The sequence below is a fragment of the Gymnogyps californianus genome, chromosome 5 (assembly GCF_018139145.2).
Source record: "Gymnogyps californianus isolate 813 chromosome 5, ASM1813914v2, whole genome shotgun sequence".
Taxonomy (NCBI): Eukaryota; Metazoa; Chordata; class Aves; order Accipitriformes; family Cathartidae; genus Gymnogyps; species Gymnogyps californianus.
The window spans coordinates 47970344-47993309 of record NC_059475.1 but is presented as its reverse complement, the minus strand read 5'-3'; the positions used below and the strand labels follow the sequence as shown (position 1 = coordinate 47993309).

The window sequence follows — 22966 nt, the reverse complement described above, 5'->3', positions numbered from 1 at the left end:
CTGCCAGCTCCTTCAGCACTCCTTCAGTTTGCTGGAAAACGTCTTGAAAGAAGCAAGTAGGAACTCAGCCAGCTTTCTTCCCCATCTCACATAAAGTGCCTGGTACTAACCAAGCAATTTCAGATCTTTCCACCATATAAATGAAAAATATATTGTAGCAAGAGAGACTTCATGCCTTTCACATTTTAGATAGGTAGGACAATCTAGACTGCTATCACTTTAACCTGTGCTTCTGGAAAGTGTTTTATTTCAGGCAATGGCACGTGAGAAAGAATGACTTCGTCTCACATAGACTACTAAAGATAGTTCAGTGAAGACTTTAAAGTGGCATAAACCAGCTTTGCTGATAAAGGAAGTCATCTTATCTTTCCCTGTCTCCTGACTGATCATTTCCACTCCCATGTGGCCACTTTTGCTGGGCCAGTTACATGGTGAATGGCATTGGTAAAGTGATCCCCCTGAGCAGAAGATGAGAGAGAGTAGAAAATAGAAATTTGACTATTTAAGCAACATGAATACGGGAAGGAGTAATGAAAGAATGAGCTCCTCTGTCCACTTCCAGCCGTATACTACGGTAAGATCCACCTACATCAGCATTTTGGTTTAAATCAGGAGCATGCCTCCAAAGTGTACCTCCCAGCTCTCTCTGCTTGCTACTTTGGTTCACATACTGAAATGCTCTCAGGGAATACAAACTGGTTTCCTTTCAAATGAAATTAAACCAGAAGATATGTTCCAACTGCTATGGGGCATTCGGTCCTTGGGACTGGAACTATTCTGAAGGAAAACCCCAGCACAGATATCAGGGTCTCGGAACCAACTTTTTGTTTTATAGGTACGCACTTATCAGGCTGCAGTACTTGCCAGAGCAGTCAAAGAGTCCCTGGAGTTCTGCTGTCAAGAGCTAACTGTCCAGCTTTTTCTAAAATCCAACTTCCCCTCAAACATGTACTTGAGAGAGAGAATGAAGTAGGGGCACAGATGATGAAATCTTTTTTCTTTTATTTAGTACCAATAGAACTGCAAATTAATGTCATTTGAAAGGGCAGAGACTCCTAAAAGAAGGCTGAGACATCACTCAAGAGAATGATAAAGGCGAAAAATATAAAATCTGTATTGGGTGGATGAACTAATGAATCCTTATAAGGATCCAGTTGTTTAATGCTGTCCTATTTCTTATTTTTAAAATGCATTAATAAAATCCTGGCTACAGTTCTCTTGCTAAATCATGTATTTCTTTAAATGACAACCTCTTCCTGCCTTTTGCCTCCCTTCCTCTAATCTTCTCCTTTAAAACGTTACTCCAATTAGACTTTATTTTGGTGTCACTGATACTCTTGCTTTACAGCTTCTCTTCACCTAGTTTTGTTTCTTTTTCTACTGCAGAAAATGTAGTCAGTGCATGGATGAATGAACAGGAATATCAGGCTTGTTTTGATATACACTACAAATCTGGCAACACACAAAGTATTTTTTTGCAAGCAAAGACAGTGGACAGAGAAAAAAAATCTCCTGTCTAAGAATTGATGAAAACTTAGGGAATGAGGTATCCCAGTTTTGTGTCAAGACAGAAGATTTGTTTTTAACTCTTCTGAGAATTGCTGACTCCATCCCAAACCTCAGGATTCCTAATTTAAATCCTGCCATCCCACTGTAAACTGCCTCAAATTTGATGGGTTGTACTGTAATCTGAAACAAAAACATGTCAGATGCTTCCTCTTCCTGAACTAGCTTTCCTATCTTGCCCACTCTTGGTCCAAAATGATGCCTACTTCATCACTAAAAAGATTTATTTAGATATAGAGAAGGATCTCAGCAATAATATAAAAGCAAGAAAATAACAGTGACCAAGCACAACCTGTTATCTGGGATGTAAACCAAAGGGTGAAGGCACGTGAGACAACAGAAGAAAGGCAGTCATGGAAAACTGTATTTTAGGGCATAGAAATTCATACGTATGTTAGCAAAAGGTGTATAGCCTGACTGAGAAATACATTGTGATGACCAACTTAATGAATCAAGCATCAAGGAATTGGCTATCAGTACAGCCTATGGAGAAAGCCCATCTCCTTATTGTGTACTTGAGGGAGAAGAGAAAGGGCAAAACTAATGCAAATAAATCATAAATGGCTCAATGGTTTTGGCTGAACTAAACCACAACAGCTGAACTGCAGATAGCCCCAGTGCTAATGCTGCTATTTGCCATCACCCAGTTCTCAGGACCTTTGTCTCAGATACCTGTACCGGGCCACTGTTCAGAGTCTTACTGCCCAGTAAGAGAAACTCTGGTAGGGCTGGAATGATAAAAACAGTGAGAGGTCATCCCTAATGATTGGGACTATTTCAGTCCCAAAGCTTAGCCAACCTTAGCTCCAAGTTAATTCCCTCCTTTACCATTTCTCTCTAACCCCTTTCCTCACAAAAAAGCATAAAGTTCATGTTGCAGGCGACTGAGATGCAATTGGATGCTATAAAAACCAAAATGTCAGTGCCTGAATTGTAAGTTTGTTGCTTTTCTGTTTTCCTTCCACTTCCTTGTCTTTTATTCGAAGTTGCAAAAATACAGCTTTGGAGTCTTTCAGTCCCGTTGGGCTAGTTTCATTTAATTTCAATTTAACTGAAGACTGTGTTTTAAGGAAAGCCAATATTCTCTCTCTTTGCTCATTTAATGAATATCCCACTTTTATTTGTACTTTCCATTGAGCAAGTAATTATGAGTCTAATGTATAATCCTTCTACAGGTAATAAAACCCAGAGAGGAGCATGGAAATGCCATTCAGAATGCAGCCCTGCTGCCTGAAGATTGCACCACGTGTGATGACGAGGAAGATACTTTAGCTAGTTTATAAAATTTGCAAACATTAGGCTGTAGCACTATGCAGAAAATCAAGTACACATGAAATTGTTCATATTACAGACAACACAGTGTGCCTAAACATGCATGTGCTACAAATATGATGTTTTTTAAACACTACAAATAACTGTGTTTCCAGAATTGAAGTGATCCTATGCGTAAAACACAGGATTCCTTAGCTATTATTACACAAGTTTGATACACATTGCAGTTTCAGCAGTCTCCAGCTGAAACACACTGGTTTAGCCTGGGTCAATCCAACCACAAAGCTTTTTACAGAGTTGAAACTCTGCTGAACACCGGTTTGGTCTTGCACTCAGTACGAGAAACACTAGTGCAAGTTTGGTCTGTGAAAGACAACAAATTATTCATTTCGAAAGCTCCTGTTTGGTCTTCTTTTAAACCATTAATTGCCCAGAAAATGGAACTAATAAGGGTTGGTTTCCTGTAGTTATTGGTTCATTGAAGCTTTTCCTGAATCTAAGGCATTCATAATGCCTTTTTATTATATGGATATTCTGGTATTCAACATGAATTGAGATCAAGCCACAGTCCTTTCCTCTGGGAGGGCTGGAACACTGCCCTCCACCCTCAGTTATTTTCCTAGCCATGTAGGAGCTTTATTTTTTTTTTACTTTTGTCCCTTTTTAAAATTTGGCTAAAAAATCGGTTTGAAAGAAACTGGAAAAAATAAGGGAGACATGCACACACACAAAGTATGATCCCATAAGCCTTATTTTCACAGGGATAGGCTGAAAACTTCATCGTCTACAAACAGCCAGAAATTGAAATACATGCATGGAAAGGAAAAAGTGTCTGGAATATAAAGGTGTCCTTTTCCCCTGGGGTACAACCGCATATACTCAATACCAGCCCAGAACGTAAGATTAATGCTGATTCTATAAAACCATACATCTTCTAATGAAAACAGAGGAATATCTTTAGCCAAGACAGAAGCAGAGCGTACTGAGGTAGTCTCTGCGTGTGATTTATTTTCCCTTTTAAAAAAAATCTCTAAAGCAATGAGCTGAATATTTTGTTTATTTGCACCAGGGACTTACTACAGCAAGTAATATAAGAAGAAAATTTATTCATGGGGTTTTTACTGACTGTAATTGGCTGCCAACTGGATCAGAGGTATTTTACCACAAAATAATTGATGAAAGGAGCAGAAGAAAGATGCTCAGTTTGGTCCCCTCCTAGCCACACTTCCCTCTCTAACCAATGGATAGCAGAGCTAGAATCTAACTCAGCATGTCTGTCATGGTGTTCTTCGAAAGCAATTGTTTCCCAGAAATAAGAATAATTATTAAAATGTACTCTTTTGCCTATACATCACCAAAACACTGACAAAATGTCATGTTGAATATGTGGTAGAGAGCACCACAGGATAGATCACTCGCATTAAAAACTTTCTTGTGCACTTTCTGAGTGAGTGGAAGAGATGAAATTATCCCCTTGGAGTAATTTATTAGTGTAACATTGCATAAACATTTAGGATATTTCTCATAATTTGAGGTTAAGTGGCTTGTGGGCAACTCCTACACAACTAGCAAACTGCCTCATGTTTATCACAGAATTCTTCCTTCTGTCCCGGATCAGCTATGTACAACCTAGAAAGGAAGAATTGGAAGTTGCTTAGACTTAATACTGGAAACCAACAAGATCATTATGACTTCATCTTAAACAACAACATATGAATAAGAAGAATGGAATTCTTTCGTTGTGCTCTTCCTGCCTTTTGTAACCATCCACATCACCAAGCCTCAGCTATCTTATGCACTGTCAGCATCACGTGCAGCAATCTGTTTTTCACTTTGAGTGAGTTTGACCTTTTAGCATGGTGACATATAGTATCACGAGGTTGTGATTTGCCAGTGGTGGGATAAAACATGGGACAGTGACTCAAGAGCCAGTTGCTCACTATTCCTGGTGGATTTAGGGTGATGATTTCCAAAGAGATACTGAATTGTTCCACTGCATTTTGAACTAAAGTCAGCTAAGAGTTGACAGTTTTGGCTAGATTGTGTGTCAACCTTTATATCTGCAAACCTAAAAGAGAGAGTGAAATTCAGATGATGAAAAATTATGAGGCAAGCATAAGGTCTGCTCAAATACTTGCAGCTTAATCTTCCACATTCCTTACACTTCAACTCTATATCTATATAGACAGTATCTCGGGTGTGGCTAGAGTCACCTCTCCTTTTTGTAAAGTCTGTTCAAAAATTTTCTCCCTTAAATAGTTAGAAAATATCACAAGTAGCAAAACCAAGTTTGTTGTTGAATCAGTTTGTAACTCTCTGCAGAACCAGGATTCACTTAGAGACCTCTGAAATAGCAGGATCTATGTGCATCATACCACACAGTTGGCATGCTTATTCTTCCCGTGTAAAGGACCTTTACTTTGTTTTGCAACAAACAGAATATGCACCACCAGGCTGGTCAATTTATTGTTGAGATGAAGCAACAAAGATTTATATAGCAACCGGTTGTTATTAAACATTAGTTTGTAGGTACAGATACACTGAAAGACAAAAACAAAGAGAAAAAGTATGTACCTGTTGGGTAGTGTTCATTCACTGGCCAGCTGTCAACCTGAAGTGTGGCATTGCCACCATTCCTGGTAAAGCGTACCACGTGGTATTTGCCATCATTTACAGGTGTGCTTTCCTCTTTAATAGAGATGTCCACTGTGCCAATATTGAAGACTACACCAATCTTGCCTTGCTCCTAAAATAAAAGAAAAAAGAAACAAATGCTTGTAAATTGCTGCCTATTAGGAGAATGTTCTTGGCCTATAAATCTCTAATGGGAAATTGTGCCAGTAGATGGCACTGAAGAATACACAGAAGCATCATTTTGAGCTTTGTCAGGACACATTTCATTGGCTCTGCTTCAATACAAACATTGTCTTTTGCACTCTTCCTTACAGCTTTCACCTGAACATAGCGACTTATTTGTTCCCTTAAAACATCACAGAAGACAGGTGAGAAATCAGGCAATAAAAACCAGGAGATGTGGAAAAATAGTTATTTGAGTAACATCTCTACTGATTATTAGTAACGACTTGTTCAATTGTCATCTGAAATGCAGCCTCAGGCAGGCTGTATCCCAACAACTGTTCTGTTCTGTTATTCTGCTTGTGAAACAACAGCCCCCACCCCAAAACCAAATAACCATGGGATCCAGCAGGCAGAATGCCGTGACAAGATGGATGGAATTAGAAGGGAGCAAAAATGTAATTAGCTAACTTTGACTTTGACCACCTGAGGGAAGCTAATTGCTCTTAAACCAAATGGAAAACCTTCCAGACTTTCAAAAGACAGGAGTGGCCACAGCCTTTTACTTTTCTACATCACACCCCAAGCAGTGCCTTATCAATAAAGCAGTCTTCCATAGTGTTTTCCCAAAACTTTTCACCAGTCACTGACTGAAAGGGAAGAGCAGGCAAAGCCAGTTGTACTAGCCATAGCACTTCCTCCTGCAGGTCCCCTGACGTAGTTCCAAGTAACAATCACATTCAATGACTTCAGGTTGTAAAATACACACCCAGAGTATATTCAGATTAGATATCCACATTTAATACTACTGATTTAAACAGTGCCAGAAATTTCTGTCACTGTACAATATACAATTAATCGGAATGCATCTTCAAGACCTCAACAAGGAGAGACACAGTATGCTGGTGTCAACGTTTATGAAAGCATATTAGGTGTACTACATGGATTAAAATCTGGTGCAGACAGGCAGAACTAAAATGTATCATATTGGAAGCTGACACATTTGCTAGCCATCCATACTATAAAATTGGCAATAGCTTTGTCAACTGTCTCAATAGAAAAATCAAGGAAGAAACAACAACAGAGAGTAGATGGCCATCTCATATCCAAATACAGCCTCTTCAAAACAAAACTGAGGTATACTAAAGCGGCAAAAGACAATTTTGTTACTGTTATTACCTTACTTATCTGCTTGGTGGGCAGAGGACTCGATCCTTCAGGGCTGTTACCCTGACTGACTTCACTACACTGACGTTAGCAAATCTCAGCAATAAGAAAGAAACCTCTTTTCTTGTACTTGAGGGCCACCTCAGATTCCTCTCCTGGATTTACTCCTGTCTCTTGGTATCAACAGAACTTTTCCTTAAAACCCCCATGTCTTCCAATTTCTCACAGAGGCCTTTCCTGATTCCTGCTTTACCTTACATTTCAAAGTTTACTCATACCAAAATACTTATCACAAGTTCCTTATATCTTCAATATCCTTCTTTTTTTGGACTTTTTTTCCCTAACACCATGCCTCCCAGTCCTCAGACTACAACACTGTTATTAGGAAAGCAAAACAAACAGTCCTGTAGCTGAAGAGGTCATTACAAAATTTGGACTGTGCTTCGACTACTTGAAGTTTAGCACTGTAACAGTAAGCACCCTGGTTTTTCTCTCATTATAGTAGTAAATTTTAGACTCTGCTAACTATGCTGGATAGCAACAGTCTCATGTACAGTATTCACACTGCTATGCTTTGGATGGACTTCCCTTCAAGATATCAATAATCTTTTTTCACTGGAACATGGGGTAAGTGGATTGCTGCTCCCAGTAGATGCATGAACTCAGATACCATTTGAAAACAATCAACCTTTCTTCTCTTATGCCATCCCAAAAATAAGGGAGTTGTCAGTGAACAAAGATTTATTTCAGGTAAAAGCATTGCTGTCACAGCTTTACCACTTCTTTGACATATGAAGTAAGTGATCTCCCAACACTGTTTTAGTGAATCTTTTGCTGGCAACCATATAATTATCTTTATCTGCATAGCAATTAGCGAAGAACAAGTGATTAACTGTTGCTCAAAGACTCAAAGAATGTCTACTGACCAGGTAACCTGTCTACTGACTCCACGTGATTTTGCAAGGTGCTGCCTTATAATCAACCTCCCGGACAACCTCTCATACAGCTTTTCAATCGCCATCAATACATCAATCTTCTTTTGCAAATTGTGGCCGCTCTGAGAAGAGTCCACCTTGGTGAAGGCATAACGTGAGCAGGTAAGATGAAGAGCTGCGCCTTGTCTAATGGAACAGATCACCACCACCACAGAAGAGGAAGGGATTAAGAAGTATTCGGCAGCGTGAAAGCTGCGTACCTTCAAGCCCTACAGGCTTAACAAGGCAGAGACAAAAACTTGCAAGTGGGGAAAGGGATGGTGGGAAGTTTAGCTAATCTCCCCTGCAGAAGGAGAAAATGTTTCTGATCTTTCCTTTGAGGAAAAGGAGATAGCGCCTTTTGCCATTCCCTTTCCCCCGGGCTTCAAGGAAAAACTCTATTTAAAGGCCCAGTGATAACCTATGGATAAGAGGGCAAACTGGGAAAGAGACAAGATTCTGGAAGTGGAGGACTGCAAACCGCCAATGGCCTTTAATCTGCTGGAGAGAGGACGGAAATGAGCAAACTGGTGTCCTCCCCATCCCAAGAAGATTGCCATCCCCTCCCCCAGCCAAGGGAACACAGCCCTTCTCAAAGCAGTGTAACATTTTGTTGCAACTGAGAAATGCAAAAATTTGTCTGCAAAAAAATCATAGGCCTGACTGAAGGCCTACACCAGGTCTCTTCAGTCCCCCCTTGGGCAGAGCTCCCTGTGACTCTTTAACATGCATTTTGCAGAAGCACAACTTTATGCCAGATTTTGATACTCTTATTTGGACTGAGTAGGAGCTTGTCATGAAAATAGTTCTGTTCCAATTACCAGGATAAAACACTATATAACACAATATGCCTAAAGCAGGCCTATTGAAGCCAAACTGCACACACAGACTTCAAGATATAGTTTATTCATGATATTTTATATCTCCAGGGCACCAGACACTACAAAAAAAGCAACAATTAGTTTATGCATTCCTGGCAGGAAAAAAAAGTAAAGCAAAAAACAAAGAAAATCCTACAGCAAAGAACAGTGACCATAGACACAGGGGGCAAATCCAGGATTTATTTTCAAGATCTCTTAAATTCCAGTTTCCAACACTGCAACACCTCATTAAAAGCAGCTTTTACCAAGACCTACCTTCCTTCTAAATCTGAAAGACAAGCTTTACTGTTAAACTTTAACACTTCATGATGGACGTGACCTTTCATTCCTTTCCCCATACATTCAGCTAGTAGATTTTCCTTCCGTGTTACCAAACACAGATATTAACTAGACCAGTAAGTATGTGACAAAGACTTACCTTTGAGCCACTACCTGTAACGTTTATTTTGTAGTTAGAGAAAAATAATCCTAACCATACAGCAAGGGAAAAGCTGAATACAGAGTCACACAGAGTATGCAAGTTACATGCTCCAAAAGGGCTCAAGAGAATTTTAACAGTATGCATTTTTTCCTCTCTTCATCAGTATTCACTGGGCTGCCCCAAACACTTTCCATGAAAAGGTGACCATTAATCAATGCTTTTGAAACCTCCAAGTGACATCAAGTGCTGGCACTATATCTTGGAAAACTGTGACAGATTTTATTTATAAATAATGAAGTGAGCTCAGCATTCAATCTGTATTTTACTTCTCCCTTTCTTTATTTAAGGCTACTGTGCCAAAAAGGATTTTTATAATTCCTCAAGAATTTATCTTTTGCTGATTTGTCCCATAAAATTGCTGCCCTCAAAAGCCACATTACCATTTCCTCACTTACAGTCCTTCTAGAGATAAACTTCTGCCATGATGTTTCTAAGACTTCAGGCAAATAATTATGATCACATAATGGAATGGTTGTAGATAAATTATAAGAACAAAAAAAAGCAAAGTATTAAAAAGAATGTACAAGGCCTCACCTTGACCTCTCTCTCCTACACTATGTCCTTCCCCAGGGTCCTGGCAACAGTAACATTTTGAACATTATTAAATGATATAGGGGCTAATCTACAGCCTGGATGAGTAGATCTGCAATCTATTGCTTGCCCTTAAGCATTATTTCACTTTGGGCAACTTCTTCTTTTACCTTTCTGTGAAATAGATTCTTCATCTGTGACAGAGGGGTGATAGTCACCTATCTTTCCAAGCTCTACAAGCCCTGTAAATCCAGATACATTTTACTTAAACAGTGATGATATCCTGACAATCCCAACCCTTTCAGCCCTGAGAGCAACTACAATCTAAGAGGAGCAGGTCCTAAGGTTTTCTCAGCTTCTACTTTCAACTCCTCCAAAACCCATTCCTTTCCTCTGGGAATTCCTTTCCTCGGGAATATTTCTGAGGTCTGACATTTTTGCAGGTATGGGTTTTTTTTGTTTCCCTCCACTCAAGGAGAACTAGAGCCTGTCTGCATGCAAATTGTCAGGCCTTTGTTTTCTCCGTGCTGTGCCTTTACATTTTGAAGGCATCTGTCTTTCTGTAGCAGACCAGGTGGAAAGAAAGTCAAATGGGGGTGACAGTGATTTTGTAAGATGAGCAGTTGGAGTGTGTTAGAGGGGACACGTACGTGAACAGTCACATGCACTGTGTGCTCTGAAAAGGGCTTTACCTTTGGATCTTCTTTTTCTTAATCTAAAATTCAAATCATCCAGACTGAAAGTATATAGTTGTTCCCTGTGTGCAGAAAGCATTTCATTTCAAAAACCAAGGGAGAGAACCCCAGGCAACAGGACAAATCCTACTCTCAGCTGCATCAATATGAATCAATAGCAATTCTATTGAAGAAACTCGATTCCTACTGATGCAAGTGGGAACAGAGTTTATCCCAGTATCTTTATCTTGTTTTGTTTCTTTTTCTGAAACTAAATGTAAAAGAAAAAAAAAGCATTTATAAAACACAACTGAAAACCAAGTAGAATCCCAGGATAACTGTGTTTTCTCACATTCATTTTACTTCATCATTTTTTAATAGTCACTACTGTGCAGACTGCCTCCTCCTCCTGCCCTGGCTGGTTCCAACACGACTAAACATCAGCCCAAACCTGCCAGACAATATTCCTAGTTACTGCTTCCTGAAGATCACTACTAATTTTGCTGCTGTCACTTGAAAGGGATACAAGCTCTTTCAGTAACACAACAAGCCATTTCGCACTGTAGAAAGGCTTTGTAAACTTCTTTTTTTTTCCACAAATGCTACACACGTACACTTCAACTCTGCTACCCTCTAAATTCAGGAAAATTGCTCTGTTTTCTTATAACCCAGGCAGTGCTCTTCCTGGAATGGCTTCCTTCTACTTAGGCTCCTCAGACTTGCAGTCTATGTTTTTAAAAAGAGATTGAACTTTTATTTCTCCCTCTTTGGAATTTTTTCCACTTTAAGTGTTTCTTTGCTTGATTTCCTTTGGGGTTTTTTGTTTGTTTGTTTGCTTGTCTGATTGTTTTTTATTTTTGCTTTGCCTCAAACTTGATTCTGGATGTTAGTCCAGCTGTCAGATCGCTCGCTTTCTGTGGTTTGGGGGACTTTGCACAACAGTGCTAAACGTAGTCAAGTATCCAGGAGAACTGAAGGTATAGATGTATATTCCACAGAGGACATTCACTAATTACTACAACATCAAATCACTTTATGTGAACTTTCACTGTAAACAGAAACTCAGAAAGTTCTTTACTGATTAGAAAGGTAGTAAAAACCAGCAATGTGCTTAGAGGACCCTTCTGAGCTGCAACTAGAGCTAAATGCATGGCTGGACAGGCCTTTCCAGTATATGTATATCAATGGATTTAAGAAGGGGAAATATTAGAACCTGTATTCAGCACAGAGTATAAGGTAGTTACTTCTACTTCTACTCCACTCTGTCTGGTCATATTTAATGCCATTTTTAATACCACTGAGGTAAGTCTGAAATCAGAATACAATATATACAAAACTCTAGTGTTGGGTAAAGAGAGAGCTTACTGGATGAAGTCTTCCCTTATCCAAATAATGATGTCAGGGAAGGCATGCTCAAGAACCAGTACAGCCACCCTAGCAAATATAATAATTAACAAAAGCAGCAAATGTTGTTAAAGCAATGACAGGCACTGAAGCTCACTTGACTTGGAAGCTTTTAATCAGGGTTCCAACACTTTACAGTTATCTTGAAACAAACAAAAAAAATGTTATTAAGGTGAAAGGATGTACATAGGCCAGCTAATTCTGGCCGATTTTTGAGGGCTGTTATAAGGAGTAGTAGGTCGGTTTTTGTTATGTACTTGCGGTTTAACCCCAGCCGGCAACTAAGCACCACACAGCCGCTCGCTCACTCCCCCCCGTGGTGGGATGAGGGAGAGAATCAGAAGGGTAAAAGTGAGAAAACTCCTGGGTTGAGACAAAGACAGTTTAATAGGGAAAGCAAAAGCCACGTGTGCAAGCAAAGCAAAACAAGGAATCCATTCACCACTTCCCATCGGCAGGCAGGTGTTCAGCCATCTCCAGGAAAGCAGGGCTCCATCATGCGGAACGGTTACTTGGGAAGACAAATGCCATCACTCTGAACATCCCCCCCTTCCTTCTTCTTCCCCCAGCTTTATATGCTGAGCATGACGTCATATGGTCTGGAATATCCCTTTGGTCAGCTGGGGTCAGCTGTCCCGGCTGTGTCCCCTCCCAACTTCTTGTGCACCCCCAGCCTACTCACTGGTGGGGTGGGGTGGGAAGCAGAAAAGGCCTTGACTCTGTGTAAGCACTGCTCAGCAGTAACGAAAACATTCCTAAATCATCAACACTGTTTCCAGCACAAATCCAGAACATAGCCCCATACTAGCTACTATGAAGAAAATTAACTTTATCCCAGCCAAAACCATCACAATACTGCTTGTTACTGCTTCTTAAGGTGCTGAATCAGATCTACTAAATGCCAGTTACAAACCTATTTATCAGAGAGAATGATACACACACAGGACAAAATAAATAGAAATTATTACTCTTCGAGGCCATGGTTTTAAAAAGAAGCAATTCTCACAGATACATAATTTATAAGGCTAAAAAGGACAATTGTTATAATCTAGTCTCCTCTAAAATTTGATATGAGGCCATATACCTTGTCTAAATTGAATCTTTGTTGAACTATAGGATATATTTTAGAACAACACTTATTTGTGATTTTAACATTTACAGCTGAGGAAAGAAGCCTTGCAGTCATTGCTGTTGCTTCTTTGATGAGATTGGCCCAGTGTTGAACATGGTCAAAAAGGCAAGTGGAAAGTCAAGAATTATAATGAAAAGGAACAGTGTACAAAAGGAAAATCTCTGTTATAAGTTAATGGTGCACCTTTGACTTTAATTCTTGAACACAGTACACAGATCCGTACAGGCTGTCTCAAAAAGAAAAAGAGGAGATATAAAAGGTTCAAAAAAGTACCACACTTGAAATTGTATATATATAAAACCATAAAAAAATAGAGATGATTCAGCACTATTTTTTTTAAACTCGAACTACAAGTATGTAATAAAATCATTTGGTAATAAAGTTTAAGCAAAGAAAGTACCTTTTGAGACAGTACATAACTGAATTGTGCAACTCTCTGTCACAGGATGCTTTGGATGCCTAAGATACATTCAAAAATAGACAAATTCATGGGAGGAAAGTCAATCAAGAGCCATTGAATACAACAATGTGAATATAAAACCTCCTGCTCAGCAGTTCCTTAAAAGCAGATCACTACTGTTTCTTTTAACTTTTACTTCCTACATTGAAAAACCATCTAGCACCATACTTCTATAAATGACTTGTAAGACTGTGATCAAGTCAAAATTTTCTTGAAGGTTCTTACCGATTCTTATTCATTTTATAAAGCGGTGAAACACTGAAACTGGCAAAGATTAATGAGAATCTAATCTTCTTCATTGAAGGTTTAGAAAGGGTAGTTTAGATAAACATCTGCCACAGCCAGGCTGCTGTATTCAGTCCTGCCTCAGAGCAAGAAAATGCTAGAGCAGATGACTTAAGGTTCCAGCTTCATCTTTCTGTGACTGCAAACCCTCCCCCCAGCTTTACAGAGCATAAGGGAAAACCACTCAGTTCTCTGAGTTTCTCACTTGAAAGCAGGTTTTCCAATCCTTCATTTAATCTTCCCCATGGCCCCAAAACTCCTTAAGTTTACTAATACTTTTTTTCAAATGTAGACAGCAGAAATTTTTAACTTTAGTTTACAGAAATTACACAACCACTTTTGTTTTTATGTTCAAAGACCACATCATATCTTTTGGCCACAATCTTACCATAGGGGCTCACATTTGAGGCTTATTCACCATGACCAACAGTCTTATTCAGGAGTGCTCTCTGGGACTATCCCTTGTATTGAAAGATGAACTTGACTCTTTGTTTTGAGACACGTTACATTATTTAGCTCAAGTAAAATGTACACCAATTTCCTTGTTAAGATCTTACCAAGCTTTCCAAACTGCCCTTCATTTATTGCCAGTTGACTCTTTATGTGGGGGACAGACTATTACATAATACTTTTTTAATGGCCCGTACTACAAGAAATAGTAGCACAGCAATACAGTGCTACTAAAGTATGTCTTACTCTTTTCTGTTCTTGAAAGTTTTTTTTGACCAAACACCCTTGCAATATCACAGAAATACTGAGTTACCAGTGGGATGTGAAACTGCAGTTCTCTTGCTTTACTTTTATCTTATCTCCTTCTCTCCCTTCATCTTTCCCTCTTTCAATCTTTGCCTTTTGTCTAATAAAACTTTCTTTTACAAACAAAACTATCCTGAAGACAAGCCAAAAAAATGGACAAGAAGCTCAATTCTGTGACAACTCTACGAGGGTCAGGAGTGATTAATTAAGTACTACATCACACATAAGATATTTCAGCCAAAGAAGAGCATGTATGAGATACAGAAGCTGCTTGGTTTTTTCAGCCCAGATACCCTGCATCTGATAAGAGCTTTATATATCACTGCAGGGTTTTAGGTAACATTAACACACAATATCAACAGAATTACACTTAGGAGTTAATTTGGCACCAGAAGCTTCCATATTTCATGTAAGATGATACCATCAGTACAGTTTGAGACCTTTCAAATTCTAACTCACTCATAGAGGTAATCGAGTCTAGTTAGAGTACATGGCTGAAAGACAGAAAAGATTTCTTTTCTGCTTTTACTGCTGCTCTGCTGTACCTTGAACAAGCCACTTCTGTTTCTCTCCCTCCATTTTGTCTTTTTATACTATGAAGCCACAGACTTATCAAACAGTATATTTGTATATTATCTGCCACAGTGGAGCCCTGGTATCCAGTGGGGCCTCCAGATGTTGTTGCAGTACAAATAATTAATATCAAGCAGAGTATCCTGATCTACAGTATCATCATTACCATGACCAGGCTTGTACTAAGCTCACCCTAAACCCATTTCCTCAAAATCTGGGGAACACTGCGGCACATCTAGTTGCTCTTACTTAAATCTGACACCTGCTGAGCAAAGCCTAGTAATCAGTGATATTCAGTGGTCTTAAAAGGGAGGCTTGCTTCTGTACTATTCAGCGCCTAGGACTGTGTGCCCGATTAAATCTTTTCTTCCCATGACCTAAGAAAGCACCGGTACACTGCCAGTCAACTACCAGGCAGTAAAATGTTACAAGAAATACATGCAGGTGTGTTTAGGCCACACAAATTGTGGAAAACAATTGTTGTTACACAGTTGGTGAAGCTCCAGCCATGAGGCTATTAATCCCTCTCATGTAGGGATATCATAATGCAAGTAAAGAAACAGAAATTAGCAGCATGCTGAAAAGGGGCATTTCCTAGGGAAACAGAATGCAAAACAAATTAAGAAAGCAATACCTATCCACTGGTTCACTAGCAAATACATTATTCAGATGGCTAATTTGTTCCCCTAGCGTACAATACACATCATGAAAACCTGCCCTATCTGATGGTGTGAACTTCAACTATAATTAGGAATAAACATTCTGGTGGTGCCTTTTGAAAATATTAATAGTATATCCTAGAAAGTTTTGTGAAATTATACCTTTTAGATATGATTCTGGACTAGGGCAGAAACAGGAACCATTCTGAATGTTGACGTTGGCTTCTGTTTTTCTAAAGGACTGAGCCAATGCATACTGTGTGCTGCATTTTAAACTCAAAGCATCTCCAAGCTGCTGCACTCCTCCTGCATTACAGGAGTTGGCTGATTAAAAGCAGGCCTTTACATTTCTGTTTCTAAGTGCTGCCATGAAACTCACTCTTCAGACAAAAATGTGACCAGCTGCTAAAATGTCACATCCACTCAATAAAGAAATGACTGCAGTAGCACGTCAGATTTTAGTAGGGCACAAGAACAAGCAACTTGCTCAAAAGCAGAGATCTTCCAGGAGAAAATATCTCCATCCATCTCACAATGTCTCCCTTGGAGTTTTAATCCACTGGGTAACATTGCCAACAATTTACACTGACAGAAGCTAAAGTGGCAGTTACACAAAATACAGCATGAAAGATCTGATACTTACAGGCAGCGTGGAATAAACCATGTACCTTAACTACTAGGCTTCCTTATCAAGAGCATTGGTACAATTGTGAGATGTCTGTGGGCTGAAGGCACAGCATATATCACTCTGTAATAGCAATCAGGGCTGTCTGTCTCAACCCATAAGCCACAGAAAAGTGAGCACTTGTCAAGAAGATGGCATTAAAAAAGGACACTGCTGTCTGACAGGAAAGGTGATCACAAATATCAACTTGCCACCATCCAATTAACCCAAGCGCAGCAGATATAGAAGTGCAAGGGCTGAAGAGGCTTTGGACAAAATTAATCCATTTAAACTTGGTTTTGCCTAGAGTATATTTGTCTGTAAACTCTCTTCTATCCTTAAACATAAACAGTATTGTAGGGTTTCAGAGTGTTCCAAAAATACATGCTCAAAGGTATTATATGACTAAGCAGTATATATTTTCCTTTTTCAGTGTGTTTTTTTTATGGAATTCTAATAGAATTTAATGCATCCAGGGTCTATGTTCTATGTTCCTTTTGAAATCTACGAAACAGATTTCATGAACTGTATATAATATCAACAGCATATTGTAAACAAAGTAGTTAGTCTTCTTTACCAGACAAGCAAGAAGTTTGAGCTAAGGTTCAATAGGCCTCTCCAATCAGACAAGATAATGAGGAAAAGATGAGTATATGTAAACACAAACAGTGCCTGGATTCAATAACAGCTTATTTCTAGCTTTTCAAAGCTTGCTTTTTTTAAACTGCAGAATTTTTTTTAAAGCAAGTGTAATGTGGCTTTTGAGATGTGGCTGGACTCCATCAGAAGGCTTTCCCAATCCTGAATCAAAGAGATTTCCTAAGATTTTGAATGGGAGTAGAAAATACAGATTACAATATACATGAAAATGAACAGTACACAAACATTGCAGTACAGGAAACTTATATTTCTAATGAAAATACCCTAATTACCCAAAATAATTTACTTCTCTGCAGATTTTAATAACTTTCTATGACAGAGCACTACTTGGTAAGGAACAGTGGAATATTAGACAGTGATGGAAAAAGAGAAGAGAAGCACACGATGCTTTTGAACACACAGCTCACAAAGGAGGCCACCAGTACCATTTGGATGTTGGAAGGCAGAGACAAAGAGAAATGACTTGCCAAAATTTTGCAGGACCCAGGAGAAGTTACAGGAACAGAGCAAATAATTAAAAAGTCCTTTAACTCTTAAGTCAGTACCTTGTCATTTATATTACCTTGACTTTGCTGCCAAAGAACATTTCAAACGTTCACGTTCTACATATGCGTAGGATGCACTAACTACTAAATAAATTCACATAGAATCCTCCCATTTTCCTTGACAGCCTTTATAACTAGCTCAATGCATGTTTTTCCATGATGCACTGTTGGGGGATCTCTGTCTAGTATTTTGTGGTGTCCATTTCTAGGCCCTTCAACCTGAGCACCTCTACCCCCAGAGTGGCACTTGGCTCCTCCAATCCCAAAGGCATTTTTACCTTCATCTTCACCAAAAGTCAAAAGGCTGCATCTGAACCTTGTTGGAAACAGCACCTTACACCAAGGCTGAATTTTCCTACAGAGAAAAGATGAGAATTTTACTGAACCAAGATGGGCCACTGGGAAAAAGTTACGACTTGGCTGTTTGCATTTGTTTTGTGTTGTGGAATTTGCTTACTGTAAAGCTGCTTGGCAAAGTGGTATCAGCCAGACACCCTTGCCAAGTTTGTATTATGTTAGTTAGATCAGAACTCCTGATGTCAAACTGAAACTTGATTATTGGGAATGGATGTCATACAGAAAGCTGAAGTACTTCCAGGACTAATTTTTTGGCATAGTAGGTGTGGGAAGAAGTAAAGAGTGAGGAGAAGATTTAATGTCACAATTTCAGCTTCTGTACCTCTTTCCGATATCTTCTCTTCTGTACCTTCCAGGAAAAAACTTATGAGATGTGAAAGGACAACCAATATATCAAAGGAAACTGGTTTCTTAGGACTGTGCTAAGAGCCTAATCCTACTGCAATCCCAGCTGCCCTTAGATGATGGGGGTCCTCTAGATTCTCTAACACTTTGAAATCAGTGGGAGAGAAAAACAAGTGAATTACGCATGAGGATGCACTCCTTGACTCAGCTTCCCTCTCTGTATGGCCACTCACTCATTCAAATTAGCTTCTGTGGGAAGAAGCTATGTTTCATAAGGCCTTCAGAAAGAGACAAAGGGCCACCTTTCCACACAATCCTCTGTTCCTAAATCGTTGTAGCTACCATTAGGAGCACTTGGGTAACAGCAGCTCAGGGCATGGGAGGTAAGACCAGTACAGAAACAGCCCTAAGATGTCTATTCCTTGATCAGGGCAGAGTTTTTGTGAGTAAACTGAAATAGCCAACGGAATTTAGAGGTACAAGACTGTTGTGACTTAGACTATACTGTTTGTGCTTACATACTGGAAGGAAAAATTTTCTTGCCTTTGTCCAGCACTCCGTGATTTGGCGACACTCAGTAAATATTACCCAAGTACAAGAACAGAGGTCCTCTCCTCATTCATTATTTTGTCAGCATGCTGTTGAAATTAATAGGTCAAATCCTGACATTTGTATTCAGGAGAAAGCCCTACAGAGGACCCAGATCTGAAAAAGGATTTAGCTTGATTCTGTACGTTCAGCACAAAATATCATAGTCTTTAGAAATCAAATTTTAAAGAACTGCCATTTTGTTTAGGGAAATAAGAGTAAGATGTGCCTTATCTCATCTTTTTGCAATGATGTGACTATAGCCCCAACTCCTCAGCTTTTCTCCTTCCTACACAATCTACCCACCTGACTAGCTGATTGGGAGAGTCAATTAAATTGTAACAGGTTGATTGTGTGAAATACAAACTGAAGGAGAGATAAGGGTGATTGATATCTGTGGCCAGCTATTACGGACGTTGTCTGTGGCTGTTCTTCATGCAGATGGAGGACAGTATTGGCAGCATATGGCATGGGAGTTTCGGCTTGGAAGGCAGATACAGTAGACTACTGATAAAAGGAATTAAAACCAAAGCAGCATGGTGGCTAGCAAGCCAGTCTGACAAATTGAACTGTTGACCATCTTCCTAGTTTCTGCACCTCTACACCTTACCCAGATCTCTAGGATCCCACCTCCATTCTACTTCTTGCCTTTTACCTCTGCCTGCAAAGACGGAGCCAAGAAGCCTTAGCTGGAAAGGGACTAAAGCCAATAGCCATTCTGGCAGATGCATCCAGGCAGCAGCCGGTCAGTTGGTGAGGCTGTCCTGGGTGAAAGTCTCATAAAACACTATGAATACTCCTTGTTCCTTGAAAACCTTACCACAGCCTGGGTAACTAAGTGCTTTAGAAAACGGTCATTTGGGCACTTTGGTTGGTGGGATACACAGAAGCGTAAGGTGATGGAGATCAGCAGCTGTCCCCAGAGTGAGACTCTCACTACAGCTTCAATGGTAAGGCACATAGGACTATGGCATCCCAGGCCTTAGAGAATAACAGGATACCCTGTACACCACAGAGTCCCCTGGCCACTGCTGCCACTGAAGCCAAGGTCTCAATCTTTTGCACTAGCTGTGACCTAGGTTCCTGTGGGGTTAAAAGTTTATTGCCATTTCTTTTTCTCCTGAACAGTTTTAACACTAATCCTGGATAACCTTTCTTCTCACAGGTTCTCCTTCTTGTCATATCAGAGTCTGGATTTGTTTCTTCTCCCAGTAGATTCCCTGTTTCATTCCTCTTGGCATCTTTCATCCTCTTCATTTAAGAAGACCCAAACTACACCGTAACAGGAAGGGGCTTCTCTGAAGTCTGGTAAAATCTCAGAATGATTTCACCAGACACTTTGTGATGTATTTTCTGAATGTTTACATCAAAAGAGGAGAAGCTGGTTTTAGATGACCCTCTTGATAAGCAAATATTGAATAGATCATTAAAAATTACCTGCTTTCTCAACCTTACTGATGGGCCTGCCTATGTCCATGCGTGATAGTGTAAAGAGTCAGTAGCCACATCCTTTCAATGTCTCTGCTATACCTATGCTATGGATAGACTATGGCCTTCCAGAAGTTTTTAAAGGTCAGCTACCAGCCAGCTCAGTAGAAAATTTAATGTTGCCAGTTTAAAAATAAATACATCAGAAATTATATAATAGTGAAAAGAGAGCCGTTTACCTCTTAGAGCACTGGCTTTCACAGACAAAGAAATGAACCTGAGGACAATACACATCTTCAGGATCTAAAAGATTATTCTGCAAATTGGTGGACCATGCTAGTGACACAGCCTTGTCAGGATGTGTATGGATGTGGGAGTACTTCAGAAAAACAAAATGAGGAATGCTGGCATGGATTCCCTGTGTTTGTAGCTATCCTGTGTTCTAGGTTTTCTTATATTACAGCAGGAAAAAGACCAGAAAAGGAGAAAATACAATGAAATAGGATGTGTCTGCTTTTTACCACGTTCCTGTTTATCTCTGTGGAATCTCACTGCTCCTCTGAATAAATATCATTATCCTCAAATTGCTTTGTACCTCATTACAATATTAATAATTGAAGACTCTCCTTCAGAAAATAAATACATTTTTTTGGGAATGAATAATATGAAGAAGTTTATGCTGATCCACCAAACATCAGTCATGCTTTTGTACCAAAGGAGAATGCAGTACATGACATAAGTGAAAGAAGCTCCAGGAAATTCAAGTAACACCAGCCCGCATGCAGAGGCAACCTGTACTATAGCTTTAAGGCTGGATAAAACAAGCACATTGTGGTTCTGTATCATGATATCGTGATGGTCTTTTTTCACACTGGAACACAAGTTAACCTAATTACAGTCTCCCTAAACAGATGGGTACAAATGACAGCCTGAATGCACAGCAAATTCCTACGTCAGGGCTCTGAAAGTTTCAGAAGGGTTTGCACAGCTTCTCACCATTGCGCCTCATACACTAATCAAGAATTGTCCTACTGCGTGAAAGGAGACCATCAATGAATGGTGTCGTGGTTTAACCCCAGTCAGCAACTCAGCACCACGCAGCTGCTTCCCCCTCCCCCTCCCAGTGGAGTGAGGAGGAGGAAAGGAAAGAAAAAAACGTAAAACTCGTGGGCTGAGATAAGAACAGTTTAATAACTAAAGTAAAATATAATACTAACAATAGTAATAATGAAATATAATAATAATAATAGTAATGAAAAGGAATATAACAAAAAAAAGGAAGGGGGGGGGGGAGAAAAAAACCCAGTGATGCACAATGCAATTGCTCACCACCCGCTGACCGATGCCCGAGCCACGATCCGCCCCTCCTGGCCAACTCCCCCCTGTTTATATACCGAGGATGACGTTCCATGGTATGGAATACCCCTTTGGCCAGTTTGGGTCAGCTGCCCTGGCTATGCTCCCTCCCAGCTTCTTGCACACCTGCTTGCTGGCAGAGCATGGGAAACTGAAAAAGTCCTTGGCTTAAGATAAGCCCTACTTAGCAACAACTAAAACATCGGAGTGTTATCAACATCATTCTCACACTAAATCCAAAATACAGCACTGTACCAGCTACTAAGAAGAAAGTTAACTCTGTCCCAGCCGAAACCAGGACAAATGGCCAGACTATTTCAGGGAGCACAACAGCTGGTTCAACATTTCAGTTTTGTTTTGGAAGAAAAATATCAAAGATTTCAAAGAAAACACATTATAGTGGCTTTTAAACTTTTCAGATTTTCTGTAGAAAAATGAAAAATTAATGAAAAAATTACAGTGGTTTTCTTTAATTACCTAAATTTTTATTTCTAGACATATTACTTATTCTTCCATTTGCTCTTTATTTTCATCCTCCCTTTTCCTTTGAAGAAAAAAGGAAGCAGAAAAAATGACAAAATGAGATAAAGCAGAAATGTTCTTACAATTTATAAGCCTAAACTTCAGATATTTATTTTATCTGAAGACAGAACTTTCTAAAACAGCAACAAAAGTTAGTTTCAGTGGAAAATGTTCAAACTCTAAAAATATGTCCAGTTAAAAAATGGCCTTATTATGTTTGTTTATTTATTTATACCTTTCCCTCACAATGAAATATGTGGGTTTCTCAAATTGGAATCACATGCAGAGTATAATCACTTTGAACTGGTAACTAGTGGGTTCTACTATTATCTTAAAAAAAGACACATTATTATCATCTTTTCTAGTATACAGTATTTACTCAGTGCAGTCATGGCTATTGATAAAGAGGTTGGCCTTCCTTAATCTCCCTGCCAAACTTCGGGCAGTGTTATCTCAAGAGACCACTAAGAAGAATTACTATCACAGGAGATAACATTGCCGTCCTTCTAATAAGGACTATTCTTGACATTGAAGCATGTGCTACGTGGTAGCAAGGGAAAGTTTGTTGGATATGTTTTATTCTGGAGTTTGTTCAAATTTGTTGGTAGCACAAATAAAGAGTGCCTGAAAGAGAGAGCCTGGCCATACTCAAAATGTGACGTTAATTCTTCATAGATTAAATTAGTTTAGCAGTTTCATACAGTTGTTTTCTGCTAGAACCCAACATTTTTGTCTGCCATAACTACAACAATGGAATAGGAGAAAAATATTTTAATGTAATTTCTTCCGGCAAAGTATTTAAATCTTACGGTGTTTTTTGTGCTTTTTAAAATGCACTTATCAATTCTCTTTTACCACGATGCACTGTCTTCTTTCAAATGACCAAGTCT

General features: G+C 39.3%; 1 protein-coding gene across 7 annotated transcripts in view; it reads right to left on the bottom strand.

Annotated features, from left to right (window-relative positions):
- Positions 1–22966, bottom strand: part of NRXN3 (neurexin 3) — a 988734-nt gene that overhangs the window by 132729 nt on the left and 833039 nt on the right. For all 7 annotated transcript variants that reach the window (XM_050898472.1, XM_050898473.1, XM_050898470.1 and 4 more), the window contains one exon: positions 5413–5584. In XM_050898472.1, coding sequence (XP_050754429.1) covers positions 5413–5584 — 172 coding nt within the window. The remainder of the gene's footprint in view (positions 1–5412; positions 5585–22966) is intronic.